Source organism: Centrocercus urophasianus, unplaced genomic scaffold, assembly GCF_019232065.1.
Source record: "Centrocercus urophasianus isolate 14NV4802_14NV808 unplaced genomic scaffold, USGS_Curo_1.0 seq_24, whole genome shotgun sequence".
In the NCBI taxonomy this organism is placed as follows: domain Eukaryota; kingdom Metazoa; phylum Chordata; class Aves; order Galliformes; family Phasianidae; genus Centrocercus; species Centrocercus urophasianus.
The window spans coordinates 4,147,932-4,173,714 of record NW_024884800.1 but is presented as its reverse complement, the minus strand read 5'-3'; the positions used below and the strand labels follow the sequence as shown (position 1 = coordinate 4,173,714).

The 25,783-nt window shown below is 48.3% G+C and overlaps 1 protein-coding gene across 6 annotated transcripts; it reads right to left on the bottom strand.

The window, feature by feature from the left end:
- Nucleotides 1-329: 329 nt before the first annotated feature.
- FHL1 (four and a half LIM domains 1) lies at nucleotides 330-25,152 on the bottom strand. 6 transcript variants are annotated; one of them, XM_042825401.1, is made up of 6 exons: nucleotides 25,031-25,152; nucleotides 4,353-4,534; nucleotides 3,540-3,717; nucleotides 2,908-3,077; nucleotides 2,105-2,291; nucleotides 330-1,344 (listed from the first exon to the last, which is right to left on the bottom strand). In XM_042825401.1, the coding sequence occupies exons 2-6, from the start codon at nucleotides 4,506-4,508 to the stop codon at nucleotides 1,187-1,189; spliced, it is 849 nt and encodes a 282-aa protein (XP_042681335.1). In that variant the 5' UTR covers nucleotides 4,509-4,534; nucleotides 25,031-25,152; the 3' UTR covers nucleotides 330-1,186. The 6 variants fall into 6 exon arrangements, with proteins under 6 accessions (XP_042681335.1, XP_042681330.1, XP_042681331.1 ...); XM_042825396.1 differs by lacking the exon at nucleotides 25,031-25,152 and adding an exon at nucleotides 24,953-25,011; XM_042825397.1 differs by lacking the exon at nucleotides 25,031-25,152 and adding an exon at nucleotides 24,953-25,006 and having other exon boundaries at nucleotides 330-1,341.
- Between the last annotated feature and the right edge of the window lie 631 nt (nucleotides 25,153-25,783).

Here is a 25,783-nt window from a genome sequence, read left to right as displayed (position 1 = left end):
CTGTGATGGGGGGGGAAACAAAAGCATGAAAACCCTTCAAACCAGCTCATAGGCCACTAAAAGGTAATAGAGGTGTACGGACAGTGGCTGAATGTGTGTTTTCCAAAAGGTTTTTTTCACATAGGCTGGTTTTGGCAGATGGTCTGCTGTCAATTATGTGTTTTTCTAATTGGTTTATGTACATTGTTGCTCTCGTCCTCATGTATCTAAGGACACTGGCAGAAGGGCTCTTTCCTGTATCAAGATATCAGACTCCATCTCAGTAGCTCAGCTCATGAGAGATGGCTATCATATAAGATATCAGAATGAAAAAACAACAGTTTTCCAGATTGTAGGAGTCCAGGCAGGCACTAGTCTCATTTTTATTAAATCATAAAACATACACTGACATGATAGGAGAGCTGTGCTCATCTGAGCTATTGTTAAGGCACTTCTAAATGAACGTGCACTCTGCAGTAGTTGAAAGAGTTTCTTAGTAGTGGATTAATAATTGGATGTAGACAACCTTATTAAAGATGATGTAAAAAAAGCTGGTGAGCAAAACTTTAGGGCAAACCATGCAGAAATCAAAAACAAAACAAGTTTATGGAAACTTAGAACTAACACTAAATTGTACTGCCAAAATGTTGTTATATGTATGTAAGATAAAGCCACTCTGTACGCTTGTTGCAATTTGGCACGGTAAATAAGCAGAGGTACTTAGTATGGAGCTGCTGTTCATGGTGTGATACATGTAATGTTCCTGTACTTGCAAGAAGACAAAATGGATCTCTCTGATCTTGGGTGCAATGTCTGCATCTCCCTTTCTAAGGTGCATGCCTTGTCAAAACCACTTAGTGCAAGCACCAAGCTTAAGCCTATACTAAGCAAGTTTACAACTAGCTTTGTTTTAGTTTAAACCACACACAGATTATGGTAGTATTTGGATTTTCTAATGCTAAAATCTAAATGTTCAAGCCTTTAAGCTAATAGTTACTTGAAGGCAAGGTTAGCTTTTGCAGCAGTACATGCTTTCTTGCTGCAGGAGCTTCAAAACTCATACCCAGTCTATTCAAGCTATTTTAGTTGTTTTTATACTAAAACTGAAAAAAGTAGAACTCTTAACATGCAAAACCTGCACCTTTACCAGGACTATTTTGAAAAGCGGGCCTTTAAAATCCTTTTTAAATCAGTTGCTGTCTGTTCCTTACAGTCGTTTGGGACACTCAGCACAGTAAATTTTTCCATTATGGCAAACAAAGCGCTTGTTGGCCAGACCACGGGCACACTTTGTGCATTTGAAACAGTAATCATGCCAGGATTCATCTTCGTAGTTAACCACACTGGTTCCTCTTCCAAATCCTGCTAGGAGAGAACACAATTATAGGACGGCGATAGTAGCTTTTCCCGTGGCTGGGTTAGCCCACCATGCAGCAGATCCCATTCTTACTGCCTCTCATGCTTCTGTAGTCTCGCAGACCTCAGTTGCAGTGTCTAAAATACTAGCCCAAAGTGCAACTGAACCGTGTTGTTTGCTTCTCTGTGATAATGCAATCCAGGCAGCTTAGCAAAAGCTTGTCTGCAGTAAGCCTCGTCCCTTGGATTCCTTCTCCAGGGAACAATCCATGTGAAGGACATGGATCGAGACATTGATCACAGAGGTTGGGCAGAACAGCCTACCTCGTTCTTATAGGCTCAAATCCATGCTCTGAAATGCAAGACTTATGGGATTGACAGGATAGCACCCCTCATTGGCTGAGCTCTGTGGGGTTTTCATATCCAGTAACTAATGGGGACATGTGAAATAGATGAGAAGTACAGCAAATGTCACTCGGGGCAATAAAAAATTACTTTTTTTAGACTTGCACTTCTCAGACTAATATTGATGTGTGAATAGTTCCAGCTGGGGCAATTTTGGAGGAGGTAAAAGGTAAAAGAAGCATGAGGAGTACAAAAGGTAAAGAAGCATGTGAGTTATAGTTAGATCACATGTAAATTGCTGGGGTAAGGCTTGGGATATTGCAGCTGCTTATGGTGTTAGTGGCCTCCGAGCTGCACATCTTTGGGGATCAGAGTTCTGACCTTAAGCACCCCACGGTCTCAAGCTGCATAAAATCCAACATACCTGTAATAGGATTCTTGCAGCCAGCACACTTCTTGGCAACACATTCCTTGTAGCAGTCAACACAGTAAAACTGATCCTCTACAGCTGTAAAGCGCTTCCCACCCAATTGCTTCTTGCAGTTGGAGCAAATGAAACACTCAGAATGCCAAGGCTGTTCCTGGTAAGTGAGACCTCCAGAAGTGATGGGCTAAGAGGAAAAGAGCAAGAAAGATGTTTCAGAAGAGAGGTGAAGCAGGCATGAGGTGTTGTGAAGGAGAGCTTGGTCGTGGTGAAGGTCACTCAAACGTTTTCATTAAAATGAAATTGTGCAACATTTGAACTCCTCATCCTTGAACACTTGAAGCCCGGAATTTTGCATGTCTGGAGCTTTCATAATAGTTTATCTTATTTGCAATTACTCTGCAATTCTGTTTTAATCAATTGTAAGATTATACAGCAGCTGTTTTACAAAAGATTGTTTTATGGTTTGAATACACAAACTAGAGAACATTGCTAGAGAACTTCAAACCACTTCAGCCTTGCCATCCCTAAAGCAAATACAAGGCTGTGCCAGCCTTGTAACATTTGGTTTCAACAGATTAGCTCCTAGCAAACCCTGCAGGCCCTGTTCAAGTACAAATGTGCCATAGCCTCTAGCTCTCTCTCACTCTTACACTGCTAGCTGCAGCACCAGTATCTCCAGAAAGAAATGCTAGCAATAGTACAATGAGAAGATGATCTGTCTACTGGCTTACTCTCCTAGCTTCTGACACAGATGCTACAGGCAGTTCTGGCAGCTGCAGTGGCAAAGGGGAAGGACTTACATTCTTGCATTTGGCACAGGTCTTGGCAAATTTATGCTCATGGCAGGAGACGCAGTAGAATTCATCACCCTTGGGGAAGAAGCTCCCAGATCCAATCACTTGCTTGCACTGGCTGCAAGTGAAGCAGTCCTTGTGCCAGACCATCTTCTTGTATTCAACGTTTTGGTCTCCTACAACAGAAAGAAAGAACACTGCAGGTCGGATTTCAGGCCTGTGACAAGCATGCAATAACCTCATGCAGCATAATGGCTGCAAGATCTGTCCATACAGGACTTCAACAGCTCTTCACAACTTATTTCTACATCCAATTTTAGTAAGGATCTTCCAGATTTTCTTAGATTCACATTTGCCAATTGTTGTGCCTTTTTGAGAGGAGGATCTTGTTTCACATAGCAGAGCTTTTGACAAAAATTGTTTAACAATGACTACTAAAATCCACCGTCCACGTGAGGTTTCAGAGGCTGCCATGCAGTTAACCCTTGTCTAGAATGGACAGGTAAGAGCAGCAGTAAAAACCTGCACCCCTCTGTTACTCCCCAGACAATGCCATACTCCTAACTGCTGCTTAATTAGCCTCGGTTTTGCCCTAGAGCAGCACTCAGTAATCACATCCATGCTGGTAGCACCGGTACCTGCGATGATAGGCTTGAAGCAGCCCTTACACCTGGGTGCATCCTCAGTGGCAGTGCAGTTGCTACACCAGACCTTGTTGTTCTCCCTCAGCATGAAGGGCTCATTGACCAAGGACGTGTAGCACTTGACGCAGCGGAAGCAGCTGTCATGCCAGTAACGGTTCTTGAAATGCAGCTCCTGGAATGATCAGAAACAGTGAGCAATAAGCCCTCCTTCTGCTGAGCACCACTAGAACCAAGTTACTGTCCCAGTGCTAATTATCATCACATACAAAAAGCTACATCTAGGAAGAGCCTAAGTGCACTTTGGGATTTTGGGGTAGCAGAATGTGCTTTAAAGCCAGCAACCTTGAGATGTGGGGTTCTGCAAGCAAGGGCTACTTTGGTCATCCTGTTCCTTCTAGTTGAGGTGTATGTTATCACTGCCATAAACATTTACAAACTGATTTAAAAGAAATAATAATTATTATATCCTGTGTTCCAGAGTGCTTCGCCCAGAAGACGAGTTTTCTGGGAGACCTACAAAGGCTGGATTAACTGCCAGCTGGGACAAGTTGGCATTTGCAGCAGTTCACATGGCCGAATCGAGATCCTGAAACCAGATCCCATGCAAAGGCAGCCTGAGCAGTGCCCCACGGCCTCTGGCTCTTTGCCTGAGCAGCTCCTTCAGGCATAGCCCAACAGCCAGGGTATTTGAAAGAAAACTCCACACAGAAGCTTGCAAGAAAGGGAAACAAATTGGGGGCCGGGGGGTGGGGAAACAAGTGTCTGCCTGTCTTGCTCTCATCACCTCTGCGAGCACCAAGCAGTTACCTTGGAGTCAGCACCGATGGGTTTCTTGCACTCGATGCAGGTGTTGGCACAGATCTTGTCAAAGCACTTGACACAGCAGTGGCGGCCCTCCTTCTGCACATACTTCTTGCCTTGCAGGTTGTCGCGGCAGTAATAGCAGTCAAAGCGCTCCGACATGGTGCCCACGCTGTAACTGCTGGGCCCTGCGGGAGGGAAGGGGGTAAACTTAGAATGCTGAAGCATTGGTAACTGCTCCAGCATCACAGGAAGTGATGAAAAAATGACTCAGCCATGAGCGTGTGGTGGTGTCACGTGCCTGAAGGGCTTGTTGCTAGAGAAAGCGGGTTCTGGAACAGCAAAAGCTACCTCAACAGTTCTATCAGCTCAGTGGTTTATAAAGCAAGCCAGCTCTGCTACCTGCACTAGCACTAGAGCTTTCCAGGTGCCTCCAGGATAACCTCACACACCACTGGGCTCAGGGTCTGGCTGCGGTACGCAGCCTGGGTTTGGTCACAGCAATCAGGAACACGTTCCTTGGTACACAGGGAGAGAAGTACCATGAATTGAAGAGAAAGCAGGCCATAGGGTGAGGCTATGCGGGCTGACTCCTGGCCGGTGCCGCCCAGCCTCCTGGAAGCACTGTGCTTGCAATTAGCATAAGCAGTGTTTTAGTAACGCAAATATTTTCCTTGCCCTTAATAGCCATCCAAGATATGAGTGCTAAATTTCTGCCTATAAAGAGGCAGGATGGGCTCTGGCCAAATACAAAAATGCAGCTCTTGGCCTCCTGGAGAATGAACTGCTGTGCTTGCAGCACTGCAGAGCTTGCTTGCTCCATGGCTCGGGGAAGAGCAGGGCCACACGACAGCCTGTCCCTGTCACCTTCTTCAGAGGAAGAACACCAGCCTTTTATTTACATCATTCATGTCGAGCAGGGATAATGGTACCTAATCACTCACTCAGAGCGACTCGGGTCATTATGGCAGATCTGCTGCAGGCATGGCGAGATCCTGGCTGAGGCACCGCCTAATTTGTGTGCAGAAATCGCCGCCAACCAAGAGCGGAGCAGAATAGTTTCCATGTTTCCAGCCCAAGCCTGCAGCCAGCTGCAGCTCTCTGAGGCCTTTTGTGCCAGATACTTGTGCAGCTTCCAGCTGTCTATCACTGTTCTATCACTGGGTTTTCATATACAAAGTCACAAGGAACAAGAAAACAAGATCTCCCTACACTTAAAGAAATGCAGCGGCTCCATGCCTTTCCCCTTTGCCCTTCCTCAGAGGAAGCCCAGACCAGGCTCCATACCCAGACGGAGCCACAGCAGCATTCTGGCAACAATACACCAAGAGGAAGTTCAATAATTCTTTTGCTGATAGAGCTGAAGCACCAGCATGCACTGAAGGAAGGAAGCAGTCAGGCTTTTGGGGAAGCTGTCATCCTGGGAATAGCCACCCAATGCCCATCACTTGCCTGCTGGGTGCTGCGTGGGCAGCTCTGCCACATTATGGCACGAGGACCTGCTTACACAACAGCTTCTTGGGCAGCTGCCCACCCCAGTAATTCAAGAATTATCCATCAACCGCGTAGCCCAGCCTGCCAGCCATGGAATCACTGCTAAGCTCCTGCTTATCAAATGCGAGCGCGCATCAAACTGAGCAAGCCCTGACCCGGGCACGACCACACCAACACCAGCCTGAGCTGCAGATTGAGCTGGAGCATTTCTACTCCAGAAATCAGGACAGATGATCCCAGGGAGGCTGCAGCAGAGGTGGGGGCTGGGTTCACTCCCTTTCCCTTCCGTTGAGCTAAGTGAAGTGGGCCAGAGGCCGAGCTGGCCAGCATTGCGCTCTGTGGGGGCTGGGGCTGGAACTGCCGCTTGGCCAAGGTCAGGAGACGGCCACGTCCTGCTGACAGCCACCCCAAGGGCTGTGTTTGTACTGCTTCAAGGAAATGAAACAAACAAACAGCTGGGAAACATGGAAACTATGCGAGCCACCTCCAGCCCTGTAGAGCTTCATCAAGCAAGCGGGTTTTATTTAGAAGAAACACAGTTGCAGAGTCCAGGGCAAATGGTATCTTAACGTTCTTGATCTCAGGTTTAGGGTTGCCTTCAAGCAGAACATGTAATTGTGAACATATGGCTCAAGGAGTAACACAACCCTGTGTTCCTGTGTAACACACCATGTGCCAAATGGGACACATTTATCACAGCAGCTCAGAGCCCCATGGACAAATAACACAGGGTCTGGCAGCCCAGGGAGTTTCTGCCCACCTTGAGCCATCTCACAGGCCAAAAGCTTGACTCAAAAACCAGGCAATGTTGATTTGGGAAATGGAAGAAAAGTACGGACAGACTTGAACAGTTCTCCAGCCTGGGATGATGTCCCAGGCAGAGGATGCTCTGCTGGAGAGGAGCAGTAAGACGACAGTGCAAGTGTCTGGGGAAAGGCTAAGTGCAGTACAAGCCTATTCTCACACAGCCTGCAGGACTCGCAATAAAGGGCTCAAGGAAAATCCTGCAATACTTGAATCCTCTTCCTGTTCTTACCCTAGAGCTCAGACTTTCCAGATAGAAGCATCACCAATTTCCCAAAAGCTACTCCAGAAACTCTCTCTGCTTCCAGCAAGGTGCCCCTCTCCAACCAGCTCTGGGAGCCTGCTGTCTAAATGCAGCTCCTTAATGAATTTGGCTACAGCTAAAGGGCGGATAGCCAGAGCAGTGGCCTTCTCAAATATCGGGGCATTTGGCACAAAGACCCACTGGAATATCCAACATGAACATTCACCTGAACACAGAGGTACAAAATCAGCTACTTGTCCCAAAAGAGCATCTACTATTTTTCAAAAGCAGCCCCTCAGCCCTTGGACAGCCCTTCATCTTTCAACAGTCTCCAGCATGTGGGCCCTGGGGTTGCCTACAGCCAGTGGTCAGGGCTTTGCCTATACAGCGTCAAGGCAGGATTTGGGACTGGAAATGATGCAGATCTAACAAGTGAAGCAATTGCATTAACACCAACCCTACCAGTCCCTTCAGTTCCCATGGTGCTTGAGCTGGTTTCTCCTCATCCAGTCAAGTTTTATACCGCCATCGAGCCGTACACCATGACACGGCATTGGGGTGGTTTGTGGAACAAATTAAATCACAGCACTCTGCTAACGATCTGAAGCATAGCTGATAAGCAAAGCACTTAGCACAGGATGTGTGTTAACGTCTCCTGGGAACGTGTTTCAATGTGATAAGCCACCAAGGAAGAACTTGAAGTGTGGTCTCTAAAACCAATTAGGGAAACTGTACTCAAACCTCATGGACTTGCTGCATTTCCCCTTTCTCCAGTGGCATGCAGGAAGGAAGAGGCCAAGGCTGCTGACCCTCTGCTGGGGTATGGATACACTGGGAAAGAGCAGTTGCCTTTTGGCTCTCCATCAGCTTTGTTTTCCTCATCAGACAGCCCCTGTGCCACCTGGTGGTGACAACTAACGCCTGTCTGGGCTCAGGACCTGGCACTTGGTGGTGTGTCACCTGAGTGACTGTGCTCAGCATTCTTCCAGGCACTGTTGTGTATTTTGCTATAAGAACCAGGGAATAGCTTTAAAAGAAGGGAACTGTTAATCAGAAAGGAAAAGAGGTGCTCAGGTCTGCATCTCAAGGTCACTGGCACACTGCCTGCACATTTATTCCTTTCCATTGGCTTTACATATCTCTTGCAGGTCGTTTTTGCTGGGAGGATTGACAGTAAAGAGCAAAGATCTGTGCTCTCCCGTTGCCAGACTGGGGCACGTGCAAGTCTCATACTCTATAATTCAAAAATTACACTGCTGATAGAAGAGAATCTTCTTTATTTAGAACAAGAACAGCTCCAAGTTCCTCAGGCCATTGCCAAAATCATCCCCTACGGTCCTATTGCCACCATGTCTGAGCACATCCCTATCATTATTAAATCTTGTCAGTTTCCCAGGGGAGTAGGGACGTGCTATTTAAAAAACACGCACTTCTACACTTAATACAGAGCTCAGCTAAGGCTAACAAAGCTCCTGGCATACACTGCACCACTGCCCAGGGCAGGGCTGAGCACTTTAGGCAGCCTAAGTCTAAGCCTTTCAAAATGACCTAAGTCAGTTAAAGCAAAAAAAAAAATTGTTTGGCACCTGACTGCAGCTGTCTTCTAGTTCATCTTCCCAGCTACACTCCATGCCTATGTGCCCAGGAGCAAGGTCTTCTCATTCTCTTATGTTCACAAGGTCTTCTCCCACTGCATGGCTCATGCTCCTTGCAGGCATGGCAGCACCCCATAGAGGATGCCCTAGGGAACGGGGCTCCCTGCTGGTCTGGGAACAGACACTGTCTTAAAACCCAGTGGTGTCAGCACTTCAAACACAGCACGTGCTCAGCACTAGCATTTTGTATCACAGCTTGTGCTGGCAGGTAGACCCTGCCCTTGGTTTGGGAGATGCTGCTGCATCCACCTACTTGGCAAGATGGGCAGCAGGGCTGGACAGCAGGGCTGGACAGAGGTCCCTTGCTCAGCTCTGAGGGCTGGGGTGTTTCTGCACCCTCTAATAAGAGCACAAGGCTTCAGGTATCACAGATGTTCATTGTTTCATCTGCACAGCTTATCCCAGTTTGGATGCTGACTACTCCAGCTTGTATCAATTGTCAAGGAGCTAGAGCATGCAGTGCTTTTGTGAGCAACCCTGGTTACTTGTCCAGTGAGTTTGGTAAAATAGGAACTGGAACTCAGCTCTCTCTCATCTCAGTGTAGTGCCTGAACCACCTCCAACCAACGAGAAGCACATGCGTAATAAAAATAACGTTAATGCTGTGTGTGTGTTAATTGTGATTAGTGCTTGTAGCACTTGGACTAGAACCACTCCAATGCCAAACCGAGCCTGGTCCCCGCACCAGAGAACATCCACACAGAGGAAGATGACAAAGACACCTGGAAGTATTATAAAGTGATGCTCTAATATCAAATGATGCTTCAGCCCTGCACACCAGGGCATGTCCACCCCCTGGGCTGTATCTCATTTGAGAGATGCAATAGCACTGCAATTGCATGTTGCAATTCAGGAATGTGAGTACATGCTGGACACACAGGAACTTAGCTTCTAAGAACCAGATAAGGTTTTCAAAACTCCAAAGACCTTAGGATGCTCAGTATTTGGAGAGCTAAAGGGGAACAGGCACCGGTAGGAAGACACAACATATCAGCGTGCAAAGGGGACGTGCAAAATACCCTCCTCAACATTAACAGGAAGAAAAAATTAGGTTTGCATATTACTGGTCATCTAAAAGATAAACACAGAGAAAGGAGAGCAGCCAAAAACCTCCCACTAGAGCAGTGCAAACCAGCTGGGTTTACCTGCTGGGCTTCTGCTGGGAGTTCCGCTGCTCAGGGCAGCAATGCCACAACAAACTCACTGCACAGTGAAGTGCCATCCTCCATTCTCACAGTTTTCCCTCAAACAGCAGCTGAGCCCAGCCCTCCCACAGCAGCAGGCACAAAGCACATCCAATGCACGCTGCAGATCAATGAAGCCACTGCCACCTGTGCTCCTCACTGCCCTTTCCCAGCGCTGCTCCCACACACTGCTACCATTAGTCCCATTCACCACCATTAGTCAAAGCTGCTGATTACAGACTGAACACCAGATGCAAAAGAATTATTTCTCTAGAGTTGGACACCCTTAGCAAAATTTTCCTCCCCATTTACCACACACATGCAGACAGCAGCATGTCCACATTACCTGTGTGCCTGTGGAAAGCCATGATTGCCAGCCCAAAGCTACAGGCAAGAGAGTGCACAGACTCTTGGCTGATCAGAAGCTGCCCCGTTTGATAACATACATTTAAACGAAGGCTATTAATACAGACAGGACTCCTACCAGATGTCCACTCCCCTCCCCAGAGATCACAACCTTAATCCCCCTTGAAAATTCTTACCATTTTAGGTGATCTGAGGGAGAAGAATAGGATCCAGAGACCTCTGTAGGCAACATGTAAATACCTGCCCCACTACTCAGCACCCAAATTAGTCCCAAAGGCAGAGAGTGTCTCAGGAACTTGACCCCATGCTAGTACTATTTGGCCTTGGCTTTAGAGCTAGATTGTGTCTCATATCAGTCCTGAGCTAAATAACAGACCCGCATTAATTCCGACTGCTGTTGCCCAAGGGAAGAGAAGAATCACAGCCCCCAGGGTCAGCAGGGCTGCGGTGTAAGGAATCAGCCCCAGACCGCACGCAGGGGCTGTCCCTGGCTCTAGGGCCCAGAGCAGCCACAGGTTGTACCTCTGGGGACATAGCTGAGAGTCTGGGAAGCACCAAAAAGTACATTCATGGGAGCTGGGCTTGTCTTCAAGGCAAGGGGCATGCTGAGGTCTTACTGCCTGTAAAACCACCACCATGCCTGGACCTCCTCCAGCCTTTACTCTAAAGCAGTTCAAGGCATTAATCATCCAAAGCAAGCAAATCCTTGAAGAGCAGCACTTAAAAAGCCAGGTTTCACGATCACGGAGCTTCTCTAGCACCTAACAGCACAGCTGGGCTCTCCCCGCTGTGGGATTACAGAGCCCAGGCTTGTGCCTCTGCTCTCTTTGCTCACACGCCCCCGAAACTCTGTACATAATTTGAATCCACACAACCTACTTCCACCTGAGCTGCGGCAGGGAGCAGAGGGAGCCGTGCTGCAGGGCTCTCCTGCACGGAGGTATTTGGGCTGAGGCAGCAGAGGCAGCTCCACGGCCCTGCGCTCCGGGTCACGCAGCCAGCAGCAGTGTTTGTACTCGGGGCTGCGGCCAGGGCCGCCCAGCTGCTAATCCTGCTTCGACACTGACTCAGTGCACGGCCGTGGGAAAGGCAGTTAACCTCCTGACAGCCAGTGTTTATTGTTCACAGGCCAACTCAATGCCGTCTGGCCTCTGAGCAGCCAAGCGCCGGCACATCTCTGCTCCCCACCAAAGATGCCGCAAGTTCCTTGCCACGGGGCAGGGTGCACAGAGCCTTCAGCCCAGCGCCAGGCTGTACGGATATCACGCAGTACACATGCAAGGTCAGCATCATCCCAGCATCCTCACGTTTTCAACACTGCCTGGAAAAATCACACTTGCCAGCATGCTGTCCCTGAACGGCCCAGCACGACCCATTCGTGTAGCAGTTTGAGGCTGGAAAATGTGCTAAAAGACAAGCATACCAAAATCCCTTGGCTAGGAAAAGCCTTACATTACTCCAGCTCACCTATAAACTCTTGCAAATTGTTTGCATAATTCAGATGGTAACAGGAACTGTAACAACTGGTATTTTCCTGTGCTAATCTTGCAGTGCATGGTGTAATATTTACAGACATTAGTTCATTTTTTGGCAATACATGTCAAGTTAGCACCATTAACCACTCTCACACCTTTCCAGTTCCCTACAAAAGAGCTGACACATTCCCACATGGCTATCATTTTCTCCTTCCCCAGGACACCCTCTGTTTTCAATCACAAACAGCAATCTTTGCTCCCCATCCTGAACTGCAGCACTGCCTCGTCCCACCCAGAGATGGCTGCAGTCCAGCTGTGCCGTGGCAGCATCTCAGACATTTGGCCATCAAAACGCTTCATGTGCACAAATGCATGTGTGTTTGCAGCAACAACAGGCATGGGTTGGAAGAGGTGGCAGGGAGGAAGCTTGACCAAACAACAGGAGCAGGACACAGAGGGTACTGCTACCCACAAAGTTTCACCATGAATCTCCCTGCAGCAACATTTTACTGCACAGCTCGGCCTGGCAATTCCCCAAAAGCAGTCTGTAATAACAAGGCCATCTTTGCTTGAATTTGTGGCCTCCTGGGCCAGTACAGCAAGGACAGGCTGGGAACAAGCCTTGCTGAGAAGACAGGGCTGCTCTTGTATTTTCTTTGGTCTCATTTTAGCCATATGACCTTGAGCAATTCCCATCTTCCCCCCACAGGTCTAATTCATCCCTGCAAGCCCTGCTCCTTCTGAATGCAATTAAACACATCAGTGGTGCAAGGTACAGCGCAAGCACCAAGGAGGGATGTTGTCACCCCATGGATTACAGCATGGAGCTGAAGCTACCAGGAAAGACAGCATGCTCCAGAGAAAGGAGGGCAGTCCCAACAGACAGCACATCCCACTGCCAGACATAACACACAGCCTTGTGCAGCATCACCACGATGCCTCTGCTCCCATCCCATCCACGCCACCACTCTCTACCAGAGCTGGGCAGAGAAGAAGGAGTGCTGTAAGCACACAGCAGGGCACACAGGCTTGGGTTTTGAGGGCTTTAGCATTAAGTATGTCCTGTGGGTTTTCAGCACAGCAGGATCTGGACACAGTGATCCCACCGCACAGGTCTGACTGCAGAGCAGCATGGCTGGCACATAGTGTCATCTGCTCAGATAGACAAATGATTCACATTGTGCTTTCCAGAGTATTTTCTTGCCCTAACAATCCTGCCAGAAAAGGTCTGGGCGTCTCAGCTTGCCCACACATCCTACTGTCACTCAACAGGCTGTGAGTCCTAAATAAAGCCAATGGAACCCAGGCATTGATAAACTATTAGTCACTATCATCAAAGAAAGAAGCAGGCAGCAGTAAATACAAGCAGGAAGGGGGCACCTGTCCACTTCTTAGGGCAACACTTCACCTCCTGCTTCTATCAGCTCTGCCTTGGATGCACAGTGAACCTGCACAGAAAAGCACAGCAGCGATTCAGCTGCTCCATGTGAAAGCAAAGCAAGAGCCCAGGTTGTTCTCAGCCTTCCCATGGGACCAGCAGGCTGAGACTGCTGCAAGAGCACTGCAATGGCACGGCCCCTTTGCACACACGTTTCCTTCTTTTCAAGTAACAGCAGATTCAGGGTTGCTTCATTTCTTCAAATCCACACATAGCTGGTGCACAGCGTGCATTCTCCTGCAGCAGGGAGCCCTCCTTCTGTCCAGACTATTGCAGATCTTAAACTCCCCTTGCCTCTTCTGAGGCAGAAACTGAACAAAGTAATTCTACTAACAGAGCTCACTCTTTTCCTCCCTCCCCCCCACCTCATCTTTTTCTCCTTTACCTTTCGCTAAAGACAAAGTTTGCAAGAAGCCAGCAACAAAGGAGTTGGACTCACTGACACAAGCACCAGCAGGGTTAGGGCAGAGGACAGATCCCTAGGGCTGATGCAGCTCTCCAAGTGCTTGGCTCTCCAAGTGCCTTGACTCCATGTGCTTCCTGCTCCCAACACCAGTTCTGTGCTGGTGGAAGGGCCACAGGGTGGTGTTTGCACTCGGAGGGCTATAAGCAGACAGTCCCACAAAGAGGGAACCAGGATGATTTCCTTCCTACTGTGCTGACCTCCAGCCCAGAGACTGAGATTTGGGTTCTTCCAGCCAAGGGAAGCTTTCAGGATCAGCGATGGAGATATGGCACAGTGGAAGTGGGAATAAGCTGATAAGAAGGCACACACAGGTTAGCCCTACATGAACTCAGATATAACACAAGTAGAAACAAAGGGGGGAAAAGAAGGAAGGATAAGAAAAGAGAAAAAAAATAAGATGTAGTAACAGACAGGAAGGAATGGCACAGTGATAATGGAGCTGGAAACAGAGGGATCTGAAAAACAGCAAAACTGGGAAGAAATAAGCTGGGTTTTTCCCATCTGCCTCCATCCACAGGCTGGAGCATTTCCAGCACTATTCCCATGGCAGCTCCAAGTTTATTTCCCTGCTTCCATCTGCTCTGCAGCTCCCCTCCACATACGCTCTGACTGGCACTTGTTCCCATCACCTGTTGCTGACATGGCAGCCCTTCAGTGGCTGCTGAAAGCCAAGTGACACCACAGCTCGAGGAGAGCATCTGTGTATAAATCAAGAGCTGCTTTGTAGAGACAAGCTCTCTCTCTCTGCACTGGGGATGGAGAACAGAACAGCAGAGACCTGCAGCAAAGGCACAGAGCACCCAGCCAGGCAGCTTGACAGCCTATTCCAGAAGAGACAAGCTCCGATGTGCACTCACAGCAATATAACCTTACTGTACCCATAAAATAACCACTTGTGTTGGGGCTTCAACAAGCTTTTAGTGAGGCGTCACTGAAATAATATTTCACAACCTTCAGTATGCTCTCTGCACTGCTAATTGCCTCTCATAGGCATGGCAGCTGGCTGAGCAATGCTGTCCCCCCAGTGAAGTCAAATAGCTCACTGTAATGAGCACAGAGGTTCAACTATTAGTTTGCATCACTGCCCGAACTCTGGGTCATTCACCTTCCTTGGAAATCTACACGTTATGGATCAGAAATGTTTCCCAGCCTACACTATGTGAGCATCCTGCGTTCGTTCAACACTTGTAAAACACTGAGGATAAACAGCTTCAGTTGAGGTGGTCAAGAAGTGTCTGAACAATGCTTTTGGTCATACGGTCTGATTTTGGGTGGTCCTGCCTGGAGCCAGGGGTTGGACTCTATAATCCTCGTGAGTCCCTCCAACTCGGGATATTCTGTGATTCTGTGAGATGGGCTAAGCAGATTCTTCTCAGAAAGGGGCCATGCAAGAAGCACACTGCCCAGCTATGGGTGAAGACACACCATTTTGATGAGAAGGACATGTCCTTCCTAGCACTAGCATACCAGCTAGGAAGACTCCCTGGCATCCAGCACACCATCAAAGCACTGCCCGAACTTGGCACAGGTGCCAAGGCCATGTCCCAAGCTCTGATTTCAAGCTGGCAGGATCCAGCCCTGGCATATAGGTTTATCAGAGCAGTCAGCCCATCTCCACAAGCATGGGACAGTCACCTCCAGCAAGATTAGCATTCTGCTATCTGCACTTTCACTTGTTAGATGGCGCTGGTGGCTGAAAGGACCAAATCACCCTTGTTACGTGGTCATCTTTAAAAATAACCTTTCCCAAAGCCCCACAGTGCATAACCCTGTGTCCATTTCAGCCAGAAGAGATCAGCTTGCAGGGCTGAAGGGGTATTTTTGGGCACTCTGACTAATTGTCAGGACATATGCTGTGCATTCTTTACAAGGAAAAACAAAGCTGCAAAGTCCCCTCCGGTAAGGCCTATGGAGTTGGGTGAGACACAGAAGTTATTCTCAGCAACCTGGGCTTTGAGAGGGTTTGGTTCCATGTCTGGCTCCAGAGAAGCGTGTATGAAAATGGAGGAAGGGTCCACTTCCTTGCATTCTGACACCAACAACAAAGGCTGAGCCAGACTGAGCCACACCACATCACAAGGGCAGAAATGAAAACCTTTTACACTTTGGAGTGGCTCCAAAGCCACAGCTGCTTTTTTTGGCACCACCTCACATGGACGCTCACTGGATGTGCCAGGGGATGCACCCCAGAGCAAGCAGAGGAGAGGTTGCTCACTTGAGGAGGCCCACAACACCCACACAACAGTGAGAGCCTCCTGAGACCTCAGTAGCTGTTCACCTTGAAGCCCATTTAAGCCAGCACTCACCCAGCTCCGTTTCTCTGAGCACACCTTCAGAGCAGATGCTGTTTCAATGTTCTGACCCCACTGGCATCTCAACCCTGTTTGCTGACCCACACTCTTTTCCTTTCCCCTTCTTTTTGTTCAGAAGCACTGCACCAAAAGCACACACACCTCAAGTGACCAGAGCTCTGGTCTCCACTAGTGCCTTCTGCATATCTTTCCCTTAAGCTGCAGAGCAGTTTCCACTGAGAAAAAGTGTTGTCAATTCAATTTCTAATAGTGGCATTAAAATGTATGAGCCATTTCTCTGGAGCCAGGGATAATATTTTCAAAGTGCCTGTGTGATACAGGAATGTAAATCTCATTTTTCATAAAGCAGTAAGGATCTCAGGTCTCCCTGGAAATCATGTCAGATGAGAGCTGGGCAAGGACTATGCTGAAAAGTATTCCCCATGGGTTGGTTAAAAAACACTGATTCAATTTAAAATTAAAAAAAGAAAAAGGAACTAATACCCTTACATCTTACATTGGGGTTAGAACTCAGCTTCAGCCAAAACCAGAGGGACACAGCCCTTGGCCATGGCATGCAGTGTCCCAGCTGAGCACCCTACCTGCAGGATGGAATTACGCTGCCGAATTAAATTTGTTCCCCATTTCCCAGAGCTGCAAATGCCTTCATCCCCACCTCCCTGAGGACAGGCTGGAGCAGCTGGACATCCCCTCTCCTCTCCCATGCTCCCTCCACAGGTCTCAGGGCGGAGTGGCACAGCATTACTATCCCTGCTTGCTCTCAGACCGCAGGCTCTGTGGGCTGCTACATTTCTCAGGCAGAAAGCTTAGGATAAGAAAAATAAGATACTTAGAAGCGTGCTTGAATTTAAACACAGAAATTAAGTGGAGTTGGTACAACCACTTAAGTGCTTCATTAAGCCATTCTCTGCTCAGCAGCTGGATCTGGGCCCAAAAATTGTTTTGTTTTCTTTTTCAAGTAGGAGTGAGACAATAAATCGAGGCACAATGAGTAACACAGTCTGCAAAGGGAAGCAGCCCTTCTCGGTACAATTGCTGCTTGGCTGTCAAACCACAGTCCAAATCAAACCAATAGAGGGTCGGCTCTACATGACTAATTGTGTTAATTGCACACAAGTGCCAGAGAAAACCATCAAAAAGCTAAAGCAGATGTGAAATAGTGGCTTGTTTCTTTTAAAACCAACTTGTGCAGCAGCACTGCACCAGGCCTCACAAGCGCCCTTATCCTGCAGTGACCAGTACAGGGCAACGGGGAAAACACGAGGTTTCCCAATCCTTGAGGATTCATCCAGCAATAATAAGGCATGGGATGGGACTCCAGCATCACTTTGCTATTGGGCAAAGTTCTCTTCCCAGCTGTGCAAGCCCAAATTTCACTTGGTTACAGCTGATCACGTTAAAATTGCCTTCTTTCAAATGCCAACCTGCTCCAAACGCTGGAGTTCCCTGATGCCCTTTCCTGGCACTGCTCACAGTGCCAAGAGACTCAGCTGTGTCCCCAGCACATTTCTCATGTGGCTCCAGAGAGCAGCTAACAAAATCCACCCCCAGGCCTGGAAGGGACTTGAAAGAACACAGAGACCTGACACTCAGCACCTATAAAACTATAATAAAAGGCTTCCAGAACATAAAAATACCCCCACTGAAACCAACGAGCTTTTTATAGACACAGCCTTTGTCCCTTGCTCCAGAATGCATTTGGATAAGCAATGCCATTAATCCAAGAACAGATTGTGTTTTTGTATCATGTGAGTACGTTCAAGGATTAAGTTTCAGTTGCTCAGTTTCTGCCTGTATTGGTGCTGTTAATAACTGTAATCTGCTTTTTATCACCAGTATCTGTGCCTTAAAGATATGGTGAACTGGGTCTCTGGGAGGCAGTTTGTGCATGGCTTCAAGCCTCCCTCTATCCCTGAGCCCAGGCCTTGCGTCCATCCTGGGGCTCGTTGCTGAGGGCACGAGAAGAACAGGGGCTCAGGGTGCTGCAGCCAGCCCTGTGGGTGCCACCAGAAAGGGGAAAGTGGTGCTGTGTGGGGGCACTGCAGGGATGGGCAGATGCAGAAAGCTGCCATAATGAAATAACATAGAATCATATAATGGCTTGGGTTGGAAGGGACCCCAGGGGACATCGTGTTTCAAGCCCCCTGCCACAGGCATGGCCACCAACCTCCAGATGTGGTTCTAGACCAGGCTGCCCATGGCCCCATCCAACCTGGTTTTGAGCACTTCCAGTGACAGAGCATCCTCAATCTCTCTGGGCAGCCTGTGCCAGTACTTCACCACTCACTGTAAAGACCTCCCTGACATCCAGTCTAAACCTTCCCTCCTTGATCTTACTATAATACGCTGCCACCAATCTCAAACAAGTCCTGGTCTTGGCTCTGTTCTGGTTACTTAACCTGGGAACACTTCAGGGCGCAATAACAGCAGAATCCACAGTTTCAAGCCCTTATCCATGGTGTGTTGCAGAAAGTAGGTCAGATTTTACCAACACAAGATAGAGGATACAGGGAGGAAGCAGCAGCTACCCCCTCGGGGCTCTCTGACCCACAGTCCCACCAGGAAAACCACTGCTGCATTGCCAGGAATTGCGAGGGCCTGTGCTCAGCCACAGCCCCATGCACCATCCCCTGCACAAGCTCATTTGCAAGGCAAAAGCAGTCTGGCAAAGCAGCACACACAGCTTCCAAATGTCGGCTGAGCAGACAGCGTTCCTGGCGCTGGCTCCCCTTCCATCCGGCTGCTCCAGCTCAGGCACCAGCATTGCTCAGAGGATGAGCTCATCGCTATTTCAGGTTGCATTTGCACTTGGCAATCTCCCTGGTAACCAAAACAAGTTACTCATTGGTTTATAGCAGATTTATTGGTTGTTTGTTTCAGCCTTGAGTGAAGTACACAGAGAGTGTCACTACACCGTGTCCAAAAGCGCGTAGGACAGTATTTACAGCCATTGCTATGGAGATGGGCTGTGTTAGCACAGGAGGTCAGGGGAAAAGCTGACCGTGAGCCTGGCCCAGTGAAATGAAATGGCAAAAAGCAGGTTTGTGGCATGGTGTGAGCTCAGGTGCTGCTGCACAGCAGCCTCGGGCTGTCCCAGGCGGTGGGCAGGTGTCAGTCACCTCTGGAACAGCAAAACAAGCCAGAAAGAGGCTGCTCACAATCCTCCTCAGGCAGAAATCAAGAAATCCCTCCCAAAACAGGTATCTGACCCTCTCAATTCCACTAACACCAGCTCTCCTCAGCTCCATTTCACAAGTCAGGACCATGAGGACACAAGCCTGTTATAGGATCCACTGCCTGCTTATGTTCTTGGGCAAGAATTTTCCCCCCATTCATCATCACAAGCACCAGCACAAAGGGCAGGGAGAAGCCAGGGAAGCAGGACTAACTTCACTGTATTTGCCTGCAGAGTACTCGAAAGAAATCGGCGATGCCCATTTCTCTGTCGCACCCAAACCCAATCTATGATACAGCTCAGAAATTGCACAAATTGCATCATACATTTCATGAGGAGTTTTTGGGCTTCTGTTCATTTTACTGAATGTGTTTTTGAAAGAAAGACCCTACCCGGATGGGCTCAGTCCTGCAAGACAAAACATTTGGAAGCCCTGCAAGTAGGCAACCTGCAGCTGAGCTCCCAGCCCCATTTTCCCAAACAGAAGCACACAGGCTGTGTCCCCTTCTTGGGAATGATACATCCCACCTCACAGGCAGATCCAGAGTCAAAGTTTGTCACCATGGTGGTTTTTGGCTACAGGTGGGATCATACAAAGGAGAAGGGAAGATTTCAGCAGGAGGTAAGTGACATGCTCATGAAAATTAGGACAAAATAAGAGACTTCAACCCCTGCCAAGCAACTTTGTGCCTCCATGGGGTGAGCATGGGCTGCATTCTGGTCCTGCTCCCATGCTACTTCCAGAGGCAGCACTGACATGCTTTATCCATCAAGCAGCATTTACCTGGCAGGCTGTTCCAGGGTGGAAGCGTGACTGGCTTTCAGTCAGCAGAGCAGTGGTAGACAGGAAACAGCATTTGCATGTGTTGAGCGAGATATATAGCTCTGTGTATTTTTAAAGTGAGATGAGACCAGAGGGAGAGGGAGGGATTCTTGCACCCTGGACTGCTCATTACTGCCTTGCCTGTGGAACTGTTGGAAGCACGACCAGGTCAAGACAACGCCTAGAGCTCATCAGGGAATTCTGAAGTGGAAGCAAATCAGTAGGAATTGCTCCTACATCTACATCAGGACTGGATTAGAACCACAGAGCCCTGTGCTTCTGGAGGTGCTGCCTGCATTGCATTCCCTCAAACCACCAGTAGCACTATGGTAAATGTGTACAGAAGAGCAGGATGTAGTGCCAAGCCCCTGGGATGCTATCAGGATCCTAACAGAGCCCCTGCAGGTCATTCATCTGAGTGGACATCACCCAGATGGCTCGTGTGGCACATCACCAGGTTGGGTAGGTAGCACTGAATAACACAGGGCCCAGCAGGACTGCACACAGCTGTACCATGACTGCCTGTCTTGTGGGATGTAGGTAGTCCTGGGGATGGCACAGATGGGATGTTCAAAAAAAGTTCTCTGATATGCAGACAGGAGCAAGCTAAGGGGTGCAGAGTGAAGTGGAAAAGGCTCAAAGGTCCAGAAACAAGATGGTAAGACAGAAGCTGGAAAGGCAGGCAGTGCCTCAGAAGTGACTAATTCCATGCTTTTGCTCCAGTGTTTATTATAGAAAAGAAGAGATAAGAAAGGCAGCTAATGGTAACAACTGCCAGAGGCAGCCAATCCCAAGCTAAACAAATAGCAAATGCCATGCAAGCAGCCTGCCAACTCAAAATGGTTCCCACAGCTGGGGGCATTAATTTATAACAAATACATTACCCTTCAGTCACCCACCTCAGGATGCTATCAGGGATGGAGAAGCTGTGTTTTGAGTGGTTTCATAGCTACTCTTGGGGGGATTGTGGCCAGAGACAACTGGAAGTCTATGAAAACTGAATATACCCCACTGAAGGCATTAAGGAAGAGCTGGGAGCCAAATCCCAGCACAAAAGCCAACTAGGAGCCACAGTGGGCCAGAGCAGCTGTGGGTTTAGTGTGCTGACCATTATTTTCCTTAGCAAGGGAAGAAAAGCACATCTAGCACTCTAGTTCATAATACAGCCTTGGAGAATTGAGTGTTTGTTGGTGGTTTATTTTTTTTGCTGCCTCTGTCCAAACAAAACAATGGAAAGCAATTCTTGCTCTGCCAGAAGCTCTGAATTCTTTGCTGCTTGAACACGGGTGTCACACAGGAGAGCTTGCATACTGGTGCAACTGCATTGTCACTACAACCAGCTTGCAAGAACCTAAAGCAAAATAAGTGGATTGTCCATCTCTGCACCAACTGCTTCCCAAAAGGAGTCTTTAGCACATCCAGCACACACAAGTGCTTGCCACCACTTCAGGACACAGATGCCATTGGAGTCAACCATCATCCAAAGCTGCCCCATCCCAAAGCATCAGGTCTCCAATGTCTTGAACACAAGTGGAAGGATTTTCCAGAAGGAAAAGCATTTTTCAGCTGTTTCTCCTGTTCTTCCTCCCATATACATCACAAATGTACAGATAGATGTCAGAACAAACTCGTTTTACTGTGGTTCTACAGCTCAGCAAGAAGTAAGGTGGCTCCAAAACACTTTATTTGCAATCGTTAAACCCTAAGACAAACCTGTCAGGCAGCCTCCTGTGAGGCAGAAGTCAGTCTCCTCTCTTCCACGAGTGGAAGGATATTAGAAACAAGGATGTGGAAAAGCTGCCCTGCAGTGCCTATTCTAGCAGGAATGGTCTTTTCCTGTTCTTCACTGGAGGTCTGGATGACAACACGCAATCCCAGCAGAACATAAATGCACCCACCACTTTAATCCCTCTGAGTTAGCAGCTGCTTGCTGAGCACTTGTGTGCCAAGCAGGCAACTCTGCCAGGCAGGAGACAGCAGAGGTTTCCAACTCCAGCTCTTTCCCACCACACAGGAGAGAGCCACCCCAAAGTGCACCAAGCACAAGGCTCAGCTCAAAGCAGGCACACCCCAAAACGAGTGGATCTTCTGAAAATACCATTCTTGTCCAAGCAATCTGAAGTTAAGAGGTTTTAAATTTCATATTTGCAAAAACAATGCAGTTCTGCAATGCCGTTCCAACCAAAATTGTAACTTTGCCTTAAAGTTTCCAGTCAGGCACGCAGCTAAATACCACTGCATCCATCCTGGCCTGCAGCTCCCACACTGACGGGAACCCTGTGCAGCCTCACCCAGGATACATTGCATCTCACTCCAGCACGCCTATGGTGCAAGCCTCGCCCTGCTTTGGAATAGCTCCTAAGCCCTAAAAGACTTTCTAGCCTTGTCCTGCCATAGGATGTGATGTGCCTGGGGCTTGACTCCTTGCTGCTGGCCTCCAACAGCAGCAGGGCACGCAGGTCAGAGCTGAAGCATGCCGGGCTGTATCCATGTCTGACCCCAAGGGATACCCCAGTGCCTTTGCTCCTACAAACTGCCAAGTGCTGCAGACAGGGTTTCGCCAGAGCCTCGGGGTTTAAGAACTGAAGCCAGAAAATACGGCACAGTTCTCCTAAAACTACGCTGCAGAAGTGGAAACAAAGCATTTATCTAAACAGCATTTAATCCTTTAGAGTCCTCTTGTCTCAAGAGCCATCTGGTTAAAATTCCTCTCCAAATCAGGGTATCTAAATGAAACATGAGGTCTCTTTCTTCCTCCCACACTCCCTCTGCCAAAGTCAGACATGAAATATCTGATCTCAGACACTTTAACTTTGTTATCTTCCCTGTCTGAGTTTTCCGTAATAGAGAAATGAAGGAAAAAAAAAGTCACAATGAATGAAGCTGAAGCATTTTGACTGTACAACTTACAGCGTGTTTTTTAATAAAAAAGGGACAGGTCAGGTCTGGAAACATTTCTTTTATAGACATTATTTCCATTACCTTCTCAAGCAAAAATAATTCTACGTAACTGAAGTTAGAGAACTATATCTGAAATCTCAGCATTGCTATCTAAATTACCCAGTGCTGTCCTCCCCAAAGTGGGACTGAGCTCAAAAGTGCATCACTCACATAGGTCACTGCTGTGGAGGTGACAGTATTCCTGGCTCACATCATCATTATCTCCACTGGAGCACGTGCCCCAGCCTCAGTGTGCTAGGAGCTGCGTGCTCACAGCACTGGCAGCAAGTACAAGTTTCCAAGACAGAGATGGAGAGGGCAGTCGCTCAGCCATGGTACCCAGGAACCATGGAATGTCATGTTTTCACAAGGTATTATACAAAAAGGAATATTTTTCTTCTCTGCGACAAGGACCAGAGTTTTTTAAAGCCTGTGTTAAATGCTAGTGCAACAGACAGACTGTACTACAATATATTTAGAGAATATGAGCCTAGATCAGGGCTAGCACACATGCAGCACCATCCTTCCCCCTTCATGAGCACGGACCCAACAGAGCTCCGCCAGCCGCCCCGTGCCACACATCTCCATTTTCCATTCATGGTGCAGTTCGATGGAGAGGCAGCTTCCGAAATAGAGGCCAGCCAAGATGGGCTGGAGAGTGTTTATATTCAAGCGTTGGAGTACCATAAACACTGCCTCCTTTTGAACAGCTGCCTTTATTTACATCCAGGCAGAGAACTATACCAGCGTAGGTGGAGGCCAGCCATCATTCACAGCAGGGAATAACTTCTGTTAGAAACACTCCAAGAGCCCAAAATCTGACAGATTTCTCCTGGCCAAAACTCCCCAAAAGCAGTTCAACTCAGACAGAAGCTGTAAGCCCCAGCTCTGACAGGGTCCCTCCAAGCTCCAGTTCCAGACCTGAAGCAGTTGGATTTCTGCTGCCCTGAACTCTTGGTTTTAGCACCTGCGCCTTCATTGTTCCAGCAGGTATCACTCAGTAAGGAATTTGTCTGTGCTGGGCTCCTTAAGGAGAAATTAGGAGCTGGTTTGCATTCAGGAGCAGGGGAAAAAATACAGAGGGTGTTGTCACTGCAATGAAGCATGTGGGTGCTTTTATCATTAACATTTCAACTTCCCTTTTTAAAGCCATATTTGGTTACTTGATCAGCTATTTCCTTCATACATCATAGCTTAAGAATTGAAAGAGTTTCCTTTGTGAAGTTTTTTTAAACAAAAAGCACTTCCTCTCATTAATTAATTAATAGATGGATTGCTCTAATCTTTTTTTTCCCTTTCGTGTGCTATTTACAAAGCAACCCCATTCATATCTAAGCCACAGACCAGCGCCTGCTTACGCAGTGCGAGCTGAACCAGAATCTCATGCATTAACTTATCTTGTGGGCAGCTGCTAAAGAAAAGATTGATGACAGAAACACCCATCTTGCAAACACATCAGTGAATAGTTTCACTCATCCGAGTGATTCCACAAGTACAGATAGAGAAGAGGGCGCAGTGTTTGGGTAAAGATAAAGGCGTTTGCTTTCAGATGGGAGCAGTGTCTCAAGGCACTGTGAGTGCCACTTGTTAGAAAATCTGCAATTGTTGATACTTCACAATATAGAAAGAGAGCAGTGACAGTTACTAGCTGAAAGCTGGCATTTCCACATTTTCCCCAGCTCTGTCCCATGCAGCATTCCCCCTCAGGGCAGTGGGTATAACTCCTATCTTTGCAAGAACATCGCATCACCTGAGCTGCCGACAGAACAGCGACTGGTTTGCTGATTTCCTCCCCAACTGTTATTAACCACTTCAAACAGGCACAGCTGATCCCCTGCCTTGGAGAGCCCTGCTGACAGCTCACACACAGCTCTGCCCACTGCAAGCGCTCCCAAACGACACTCGGCTGGGAAGCAGAGAAAAGCTCTATTTATACGTAGTGATTGCTTGCACTCTCAAAGCCATCACCTTGTGGGGGGGAAGGAACAGACACATCAGAGAAAGAAGATGCAAGAGAAATCAGAAGCAAGAATTTAGATAAATCCCCCAACCAAAACATCCCTGAAGCAGAGGCAGTTTCCCATGAGGAAACTTTTCTAAAAAGAGTGCTTTAGAAGTACATTCTGCACTCGCAGACTTCCCGTTTCCCCCAGCCTTTCCCAGCCAATTCCCCAGCCAAGCAGCCCCAAGGCAGAGAAAAGAACCAGCACAAGCCTTGAAATCCAAAGACCTGTGGAACGCAGGATGCTGAAACGCTCCCTGCTCAGCGAGGATGCTCGAGAAGAGTGAGACAGAGGCATGTGCTTACTGGCAGCTGGAGAGCCTGGAGCTGGGAAGGGATGGAGCACACTCCCCTTGCAGCTGTGCTGTGGGCAGGACGTGGGAGAGCTTCGGTCCAGGGCTGAGCCTCCAGCCCCTGGCTGGACAGCTGCTGCTTCGACACTTATAGCAGGGAGGCGCGTTGCAAAAAATTAATCCAGCCAATAGCACCGGTCCTGCCCAGGGAGCAGCTGGAGGTGGGGGGAACAGCCTGCTCCTCCCAGGGCCTCTGCACCAGCACTTTTTGGGGAAAAACCCAACCAGCAATGGCATTTTGCCAGCATCGCTCCCCTGCAGCAGCAAAGCTGCTGGGACCATGGGATTCACCAGGCTGGGCAAAGTGCTATTACCCCATGGTGATTCCAGAGCTCTCCATGCATAAAAAATGCAGCATCAAATCTTTGTATGGGGGGAGATTTGTTTTCAGACTCGCATTCTGTCCAAGCAACCCCCTCCCATATCTAAAACATCTCCTGCCATGCCTTGTGTCACCACTGGGTACATAGATAGAGATTCAGGGCAGAAAACAAACAGGAGGGATGTGCATCAAGGCAGCAGCCTGCAGGGAGGGGAGGAACACAGCCAGAAGAGCACAGCTCAAGTGATGCCAGAAGATGAGTATTTTCTTCAAAGACATGAGAAAAAGAACTATCAGGTAGCAAATCATTCTTGCGTTTAAACACATTCGCCTGTTGAACCTGCAGCAAAGTAGGCAAATCTGACAGCGTTCATCCTATGTCTA

Bases quoted from the DNA above. Each gene is read 5' to 3' on its own strand.
- FHL1 (XM_042825401.1), bottom strand. From the start codon at position 4,508: ATGTCGGAGCGCTTTGACTGCTATTACTGCCGCGACAACCTGCAAGGC. The intron at 3,718-4,352 runs GTAACTGCTTGG...TGATCATTCCAG, and splicing joins CCATCGGTGCTGACTCCAAG to GAGCTGCATTTCAAGAACCG. The intron at 2,292-2,907 runs GTAAGTCCTTCC...TTTTCCTCTTAG, and splicing joins CCTGTGCCAAATGCAAGAAT to CCCATCACTTCTGGAGGTCT.